The following is a 10,555-nucleotide window of genomic DNA, read 5'->3' on the forward strand; positions in this document are numbered from 1 at the left end:
GGTTTCAGTTGGATAACTTCTCCTGCAGCAACAGAGCTTGAAATGACTGTTCTGGATTGGCTTGCTAAATTGCTCAAACTGCCGGATGATTTCCTTTCAGCAGGTACCCGCTTCTTCTTCTTCTTCTTGATTTCTCAAGTCAGAGTTCTGTATCTATTTTGCTTGATATAGACAAATAGGAAACAGTGAGGTCTCCCAATATTGACAGAGAACTTGAAATTTATTTCCTTTGGAAAAAAATGCATTATAGATTGAATAATTGGAAGTATTGGAGTGGAGAGAAATAATGTGTTTTATCAAAACTAGAATTATGAAGATTGCTGAAAGGGTAGTATATTGGTCATCCGAGCAACTCGGGTAATTGAATGCTTCGGTAGAAGATGAATCTCAGAATTAGGAATATACACCAAGCTTAAGTGAGTAAACCAAATTAAAGGATATTTGACTTTGCAGAATATATGACTTTTTTCTTTTATTTTCTTTTTTTAGTGATTAGAAGTCAAGATATGTTTTTACATCAATGAGAAGAGATATGCTAGACTAATATTTTAATGGGTTGGATTGAGGTTAGCTCTATTTTAAGATTGAATTTAGACTGCCTTTGGAAGTTTAAAGTAATCCTCAAACTTAGGCGTTCAAGGGTTTTTGATTTTATGAAATTGGATCGTTCCAAGTGAACAAAACAATATTGTGAATCTTGTTGTAGGCGAAGGTGGTGGAGTGATACAGGGCACAGCAAGTGAAGCTGTTTTAGTTGTGCTATTGGCTGCTCGTGACAAGATTTTACGGAGGGTTGGCAAAAATGCCCTTGAGAAGCTTGTGGTTTATGCATCTGATCAAACGCATTCTGCACTACAAAAAGCCTGCCAGGTAGCTTTATAAATGTGCAGAAGTATCTAAATGATCCATTTTCTTTTAACTTCTTTTTTGCAGATTCAGATGATGCTTCCAGACACTTGCATGATTCATGAATTCATAAGCTATAACCTGTAACATAAACATAATGATAAAATTTGTTGGATGGTATATAACCATGTTTATGTTGTATGACTTGTAATGGATGCATCCATTACTAGGTGTAATTCATTTATATAAAGATCATGCATCATCATCAGCTGTCACCCCATTTTCCTTTTGTCCTTTTGTCTTTTTGGCTGAGAGGGGTAGTTTAGCTATCCTCCTGTGCATCCACAGAATGCGTGTTTTCTCCTCTTTTCATTATCGTACAATTTTCTTTAAGCTCTTCAGATACTTGGTGCCAATACTAACAAAATAGATGGCTGTAGCTAGTATTTCAAGGCATTTGGCAATGGACACATGGCAACAACCATTGTCCCCCTCACTTTCTCTCTCTCCCACCCCCAGGTTTTGCTGCCAAATTCTGTTGTCGCATCACTTTGGATCCTCCCTGTGCATCGGCGCTTCATTGCTTGTTCGCTGCTGAGCAGATCCCCTTCTTTCTGAATGTGCTCCCATCCTCTCCATCTTCTCCTTTATTGGATTCAGACAAATTAAGTAAAATAGATATGAAAGAAAATTGTACTTGTTTTGTGACTGAATAATTATAGATAGTCAGACCAAAAGGAAATAAAAGAATGGTAGAGAAAAGTTTCTTGATAATATTATCAACAGAAGGACAACTTTCTATGGTGTTTTTATTTGCCAAATTAAAGTGCTCTTTATGCTGTATGATTGCCTTAAGCACATGGCAGAAACCAAGACAATGTTGTCCTATATCGTCGTTTTCCACAGGTGCTTGAGGCATAAGCCTTGAGACATTGTGAAGACATAACTTTTGAGTTGCAACTATGATGGGTGTATTCTATATTAATAATTTTCTCTTATGTTGCTTGGCTAGGGTTTTGAATTTATGTTTATTTTAACAATGTCATTCATTATTTTATGATTATAATGCTTATTGTTTAATGACAGATAGGAGGAATCCACCCAGAAAATTGCAGGTTGCTGAAAACAGATTCTTCTATTAACTATGCCCTCTCACCTGATGTACTCGGTGAAGCGATTGCACATGACATTTCCAATGGTTTAATCCCCTTTTTCTTATGTGCTACTGTAAGAAACAGAAGACTTTTGGTGTTAGTTTGTTTCCTGCTGTTTTTATCATCATTTTTTTTCAATGCTCTGCTTGAGTTACTCATTGTTAAGAATACTGTATGTTTTCTTAACACCAACTTTTGAGCACCCTCTCTCCTTTTGGTGCCATCAACATGATTTAAATCATTATTCCATTAAGCAGTGTTTCCTTTATTCTTGTTCAGATCTAAGCTGTCATTGATATAATAATTTGCGTGATTCCTTCTGACAATATCCATGGCTTCATTTTTGTCACAAATTTCAGTTGCATACTAATATCAGGTTATGTGTTAGCTTAGACAATTTTTTAGAGGTTTGGACATAAAAGAAAAGAAAATAGTTTTTGTCATGATGATTGGTTGACTTATAGAAATTATATGATCTAGTACTTAAATTTAGTAATGATCTGCTACTCAACTGATCTACATATCTTGGTTGGAGGCTAACACACTCTTTGATAGGCTTTTTATTTTCTTTTTTCCTTTCAGACTAGGAAATAATGTACCACCTGTATTCAAGAAAAGAACTGTTGTTCATGTTATTTTCTGTGGATATGAGGAACATTGTATCCTTGGAATCTTTTTCTATATCCTTTTGGGAAGGAGAGGGCAGGAGACGAATAGGTTCCTTTTACCTCAAATAATGCAATGTTAGAACTTCAATTAACTAAAGAAGGTTTGCATTTATACTTGCAGGTTGGTACTACTTCATCAACAGCTGTTGATCCTTTGCTTTTGCTTGCAAAGATTGCTAAGGTAACACATTTTACTGCACTGATGAGACAACCAACTAAGAGAGATGCTTTGCTCATTATATCAGTTTCTTATATAGATCTATTGTGATAATTTGAGTGTTGTTACCCTCTTCCATAAATAAAGTTATTTACAAAAGCAAAGGGAGGGGGCATGAGATGACTACTCCAAGACTAAGCCTAACTACAAAGCTACCAGTCTAATTGACAAAAAGGATTATATAAAAAAATCACATAGAAATACCTTCAAAATAGGCCAAGAAATGTAGTCAGAAACTTGATATTCCTTGTCTTCCTGTGCTTTGGTGTTCCTTAAATTCCAAAGCCTTCATAAAGAGGCACAGAGGGACACCTTCCACATCAACTTCCTTTCTGTACCCAAACTGACATCTAACAAGAAGACTTTTCAAAATGGCAATGAATCAAAAAATTGTCAACAGACTCTTCAAATGCCAAGTACATGATTTACCTATTAGGTCATTTAAGCCCCTTGTGGCTTACTTTGTTGATGGAAAGCTATCATGGCCAAGTAAAGTGATTCAAATTCCAAATGGAGGATGATTTGTTTGGTACCAGTTACTATTAGTCTCAATTTTTACAGTAATTAAGATTATAACATAACTTAATCTGGATATTATTTAGGAATAATCAGTTCCAGATTTGGTTTTCATGAGGTACGAAAGCGTAGTTAATGCATTATAACTTGTTGTATTATGAAAATCATATTTTTAGATTCACATACTGGAACTTTTAATGGATAGCTGTAGGGGTTTAGTGCCATTGACCCACTGTGGGTTTATTGAGTTGCTAAGTTGCTTTGAACCATTTGTTAGAATTGCAATGTGCATCTAAAGTAGGACCGAGTGTAGAATTTATTTCAAACATTGCAGCTGTTGACTAGTTCATTTTTTTTAAGACTTAAGCATTGAGGTTACCTTGCTGCTACAGATAATTACCAGGATATGGGAATAAGAATGCACGGCTCAATGGTGTAATGCATGGACTATACTGATATTTTGGCATGGACTAGATTTAAAGGGAAAACTATCTATGTGCAAATGAAGAACCACCGAAAAATATATGATTTGTCTTTTGATGACAGCGTGCATAGCAAGCTTGTTTTCGTCCTCTTATGCTCTAGAATTAATCAAGTTTTCCTAAAATTAGTAGAGTTAGAAATGTTTTGTCATAATTGCATCATTTAAAAGTATTTAAAACTAGAGAAATATTTTTGTCTTGTTTATATATACACCAACATTTTATCCTTTGAAGAAAAGAAAGGGGAGAAAAATTTTCTTTCTCAACTGTTTGCCATTCTTCTCACAAATCAGAAAAGTAAATAAAAGAAAGAACTAAAATTTTCCACTCTGCCTGACTAAAATTTTCTTTCAAAGTTTGTGAATACAAGGAACATATTATTTATGTTCTCTTTTGAAAAACAAACCAAATGGAGTCTTTTCAATTTTTAACACCTTGTGGAGGAAATTGTGTTTCACTCTTACTTGTGTAAAGAGTCTGAAGAGTGCCTCTTAGTTATGCTTTATTTTATGGCAAATGTATTTAACACACATTGAAGATTTAGACAATCTAACAATGCTTTCAATGCATGTCCTCTTGACACAGAGTAATGGAATGTGGTTTCACGTGGATGCTGCTTATGCTGGAAGTGCCTGTATATGTCCAGAGTACCGCCACCATATTGATGGTGTTGAAGAAGCTGACTCCTTTAATATGAACGCACATAAATGGTTTCTAACAAATTTTGATTGTTCTGCGCTTTGGGTTAAGGTATGCCATCATATATTTGTCCGCATGTTTCCATTAAAAGCTGAAGTCCATGCTTCATTTCTCTGTTGTGTTCATTATGCTATCGCTATATGTATATGTGAATGTATTTCGTGAATGTACATTTGCATTTGGTAAATTGCTTTCTGTAGTTTTTGAGTGATATATCCTGAATATTTTGCTCCCTCTCTCTCACACACACGTGTTTGCATGCTAAAACCCAGACACAGTTGAAATGGGTGTGCATTCTCTATACACGAAAGGTATTTCTGTAGTTCTTCTCTATTGGCCAGCTACCACAGTCCTTTTTAGGGTAAAAATGTTTCATCTTTCTCTTATAGGTTTTTGTAGAAAGTACTCTGTACAACTACCTTGGGAGATCGCTGGAAGACTTTAGAAGTCATCTGTGCTGTTCACTATAGCCATTGTATTGTCACTCAAACCAATTACCTTTCCCAAAAAAAAAGTCATAAGATATAGCATAACATTTGTTTTAATAATATGGTAATTCAACATGACTATAAGAAAAAGTGCTATATCGATTTACAATGATTTACCTCCTAGTTACTTGGACAATCCTATCATAATATATTTTTGCTGATTTATAGTTGGTCAACTAATGGTTTTAAACTCTTTTGCTAATTAGATTGGTGCTAGTCTCATGAATTTTGTTATAAAGATGTCATATGCTATCAAATTTAATTTAATTTTTTCTTCTTTTTGATCTGATATTTTCTCATATATAATGATAGATTGTGTCAATTTCATGACAACAGGATAGAAATGCCTTGGTTCAGTCCCTGTCTACAAATCCAGAGTTTCTGAAGAATAAAGTAAGTTTTTTCTTACATGGTCTTGATATTTTCTTGTGCAACTCTTGTGAACAGAAAGAAGACCACATTTTTTAGTTTTTGAATGAATATGGTCTTTGAGTAAGCAATTGCCACTTTTAGATGGTAGATTGCCAGTGTTTGAGATTAAATGTTACTGTAATATTTCAGTATCTTGAGTTTGTTGTGCTATACAACTTCTATATTTGATATTGCAAATTGATATTCCAGGCCTCTCAAGCAAACATGGTTGTGGATTACAAAGATTGGCAAATTCCTCTTGGACGTCGGTTTAGGTGTGCCTTTGAACATTTTGCCTCAGAAAAGACATTTCTGTTTTGCTTGATGTGCTATTCATCTTAACAATTATTTAAGAGGTTAGTCTTGTTACCCTGCTTTGCTGGGAACAACACTTAGAAATGGCCTCTTATGGAAAGGTTGAGAATGGGAGAAATAAAAGTTTTTTGCATACTCTACCCTATTTATAGCATATAAGGCATTATAGGGAACTCTTTAACCATTTTTTATTTTCTATGTTTTGGTTAGGCACTATTTCTATATTTCTTTATAATAATCTAACCTTTGCATAATTTAGTTAGTGATGGCTGGTTAACTGTTTATTTCTTTGCTTCACTACTCTTGAATGATTTTAATATGTTGAAGAACTATAAGGGAAAAAAAGTCTACAAAATGTTTTTACTGAAATTTTTATCCAATTTTCTGTGTAACATATTTTTCCATTTATTATATGCTCAAGATATTTATATTTTTTGCACAACAAATTTAACTGCCCTTTAACTCATCATTATTGCAATAGTCCAACCAAGACTAACCTCATTTGGCCTATAAGTTTTAGTCCAATCTCTTTCTCGGAGTTCATAATTTAAACACACGCATGGGTGCACACACATACACACAACATCTTAATGGTTCCAATCATGTTATATTTGTATTTACTGTTCTATATGCTGGCTTCCAGATCATTGAAACTGTGGATGGTGTTGCGACTATACGGTATAGAAAACCTGCAATGCTACATAAGAAACCACATCAACTTGGCAAAACATTTTGAAGGGCTTGTTGCTCAAGACCCAAGATTTGAGGTAATGGAAGTCTTTATGAACTTATTTGTTCATAAATCATGTGCTTTCCTTTTTCAATTGTCCCAAAATAGATTCTGATATAAAAGATATATCCATTTAGTTTTTCTTTGAATATACGCCTTTTCAAATTTAATCCCACATTTCTTAGCCAATTTAAAGAGTCTTTGTTCATGAAAATATGTGCCATGTGTAACTTTCATCTACTGTGGGATGGATGGATTATCTTTTTGCATAGAATCCATAATAAGCACACTGGGAGGTTTTTTGTGACAATAAGAACCTTGCTGCTTACTTGCGATATCCCCGCTTACTTGCATGGCTTGGCTCGTTCTTCAAGCCCTGCTTCTCCCTTCCCTCTCTCCCCGTTCTAACGTCCAAAACAAGGCCATATGGAGTATATCCAAGTGATAAGGCATCAGATTTTGGTACCGGCATGCAAAGGTTCAAATCCTTTTGCTCCAGATTATTAACACCCAATCGGGTTATTATAGGAGCAGAGTTTGGTTATATTTTCCTCATTAGAAATTTAGAAGTTCAATGTCATTTTATATAGGCTTATGTGATTTCTGCATACACTGTTATGAATTTGTCAACCAAATTCATGTGTGCAGGTTGTTACCCCTCGGATATTTTCATTAGTTTGTTTCCGCCTTCTGTCGTCTCAAAACAATGAAGATCACGGCAATAAACTGAACCATGACCTATTAGACGTCGTAAACTCAATGGGGAAAATTTTCATTTCTCACACAGTAAGCTGATTGTTCTTCCTTTGATGTTCATATTCATTGGTTTTTTTTTTTTTTTTTAACTTTCTGCTTATTTTTCTTCCATGTAATGATTGTCAGTGCATGAGTTAAGTTCCTTGCTTGTGACCATATGATGCAGGTTCTTTCAGGCAAATACATTCTACGTTTTGCTGTAGGAGCTCCATTGACAGAGGAGAGGCATGTCACTGCAGCTTGGAAGGTTTTGCAAGAGGAAGCCTCAACCCTGCTTGGAAGTTTGTAGAAGTTCATCCAAAAGGATCCTCTCCATTTCAAAGGAAGTGGAAAGGAATGGAGAGGAACCGTTAGGCAAAACAAGAGGGTAAAATGGTCTTTATAAAATTGAAAAGACCATTATGCCCTCCTATATTGCACTTACCGGTTCCTCTCCATTTCCTTTGAAATGGAGAGTATCGCATTCCGAAGTTCATCTGGTGTCAACCTATGATCATTTGGCTTGTTAAAGTATTAATTAAATAAATGATTAAATTCACATTTTTCTATTATCCCAAACTTTTAGAATAAATAGCGATTTAATATGGTATCAAAATAAAGATTGTGATTAGTTCTAACCCTTGACAGCTTACTCTCAATTTCAATTAAATATTCTATATGTTGAGTTTTTCTTGTTAAAGTATTAATTAAATGTTTGATTTACTATTTTCTATTAGCATAAACTTTTATAATAAATAGTTATTTAATATAGCTAAGGTAAGATCTAACCGAACACTCCCAAAAAATAAAAGATGTTGCAAGGGGATCCTACGGTAGAACATGTGACGTCTATTCTTAAAACAATCACGTGCTCTAAAAACAAATGTCAATTTAATAGATTAGATCGAAGAAATTTTTTTTGCTCCGGCCGGTTGAGAGAAAACCTGTCCCAGCAAGGGTAAGATAAGACCCATTAAACGTGGCATCTGTTGCATGATAAGGCAATGCATATCCCATTTCAATGGTTGTAGTTGTCTGATGTAATAAGAGAATTCCTATCGGAATAATTCTATTATTCTCACAAACTTGTATGGTTCTTACTATATTTTATAGCTTTTAAATTTGAATTTTATCTTCAAAACCATTGATAGAGATTTTATTTCGAGAATGAATTTTTATGAGAATATTAACATTTAAAACCCAAAACAAAAATAAAAATAAAGATCAATATCTGTTTGCTCTGGCTAAAAGCTTGGGCCAACTCAATTCAATCGGACGGCCACGGTGTGCCACTTCAGTAATTATAGGCTTGATTCTGCAAAACTTTGCATTGGATTCAGAAATCACATGCCTACCCAAGAAAAGCAAACCAGTAATTATTTTATTAGTAGTGAGACACATGGCAGGAAATGGCTTGGATTTGAAATTTCAAAAACTAGAATTCTCTTCGAAATTTCAGAGGATCCGAATCCATGAGTTTACAAGATTGGAATAAAAGCACTAGATGAAATTATGAATTTAATTATTTAATTATTTAATTAATATTTTAATATTTAATTAATATTAACAAAAAATTCAAACCGCAAAAATAGTCACAAAACACTCGAAATTGTGAGGAAAAAGGTGATTGAAATGTGCATGAAAACGACCCAGATAACAACAAAAAGAAGGAAAGAAAGAAAAGGCAAAAGGTTAGGTGATTGAAGTGTGTAATTGAATACTGAGATATCTTTTGGCATGTCCCCCCAACTTTCTGAGGAATAAGAGCCCTTTCCTGAATCTTGTAGAGAAGGCCAAGGGGGAACAAAAATCCTATTCTTCATTTGAGAATATTCATTTTGAGTAAGGAGGAATTTTTATTTTAACATATTCCAATGGAGCTGCTATATATCCACTTATATTCTTGCCATTTCATCAAGTAATACTGACGGTGTGACAATGTCGTTCTGTTCATTTGAACGGCTCTTAGAACATGCTTTACAGGGTGCGATTTCGAATGCCATAAAAGATTTTGGCTTTCCTAACTGGATACCAGTTAGTTTTTAGATGAGATGGTCAAATGTTTGATCCAATATTAACTGTTAATTTCACAAACTCAAGTAACAGTTAACATTTTATGAAAATAGGTATCACTTGACAGCTCACGTTTTAGTGGTTAACATAATAAGTATCACGTAGACTGTCATGTCAGTTTGTTAACATGATAAGCATCATGTAGATTATCACATCCATTTGTAAACGTAATACATTTTAATGCCCCATGAGGTACGTGTAATGGAAGAATGTGGAAAGGCTGGTGATGTACTATAAACCTTCCACTTAAAACATTCCTCTTCAAGTACTGCTTGATTTCTTGGAAGAATCTGATTCTTGGGAGTGTTCAAGGAGTGAATATTCATGCAGTAATAATAATAATGAAAAAAAAGGATTACCCAATAATCACCAACTAATTTCTAATTAAAACTTTACGTTGCTAATTAAGCCAATATACTTATCACATAGAGAGAAAAATTCAATATCATATCAAGTGACATGATGGACAAACCATAAAGTAGACCACCAACAAAGTTTCAGATTAGGCATAATTAGCAAAAAAATAAAAATAAGTTTCAGTTTCAGATTAGGCATAATTAGGATCGTGGGAAAGATCCTCCCCTATCGTCCTTTTCCCTCATTCAATTACAAAAAAACAAAAAAAATAAATGTCATAAATCATGTAGACCCAGCCTCATCTTGATAAAAGCTATAATCACCCACTAGAATGTTTGGGTTTTCACCTACCAAGAAATAGTTAAATTATTTATTTTAATATTATTTATTATTTATCGATGTTGAGTTTGAGAGCTAAAATATTAAATTAAATAATTAAATTTATCATTTTTTTTTTATTAATTTAAGCCTTTGAGCTATATTCTGAGCTTGGATTTCTGCAATTTCTATTAACTTAAACTTTTAAGATAAATGATATATAATTTTATAACGAGTCTTTGTTGAGGCGGCGAGTTAACTTGGGTTAAATTTAACTTGGAATCTTACATCAAATTTTAGGAACATGTCATGATCAAAAGGGAAGAAAAATTCTTTTTTTTTTTAAAAAAAAAAAAAAAAAAAAAAAAATCCCATTCTTTGCTCAGAATATTCAAAGATGTAAATGTCCTCCCAACTTCTAAGGTACAGAAGCACGTTTTTTTGAAAAGAAGGAAAATCCGATTCTTTGCTCAGAATATTTCATCAATATTCTTGAGTGAAGATGAATTTTTTGCTGGAGATATTCCTTGGAGCTGCTGTCTCCAC

General features: G+C 33.8%; 1 protein-coding gene across 1 annotated transcript; it reads left to right on the plus strand.

Annotated features, from left to right (window-relative positions):
- Positions 1-3: 3 nt before the first annotated feature.
- On the plus strand, positions 4-7,951 carry LOC132165824 (phenylacetaldehyde synthase-like; the record flags this gene model as incomplete). The annotated part of the gene is made up of 10 exons (XM_059576507.1): positions 4-103; positions 707-870; positions 1,933-2,073; positions 2,790-2,849; positions 4,469-4,633; positions 5,407-5,463; positions 5,692-5,756; positions 6,440-6,563; positions 7,175-7,312; positions 7,449-7,951. Coding segments are annotated over 10 exons (1,137 nt in total), but the record flags the coding sequence as incomplete, so codon positions are not given.
- Positions 7,952-10,555: the final 2,604 nt, after the last annotated feature.

This window comes from Corylus avellana, chromosome ca11 (genome assembly GCF_901000735.1).
Source record: "Corylus avellana chromosome ca11, CavTom2PMs-1.0".
Classification (NCBI taxonomy): domain Eukaryota; kingdom Viridiplantae; phylum Streptophyta; class Magnoliopsida; order Fagales; family Betulaceae; genus Corylus; species Corylus avellana.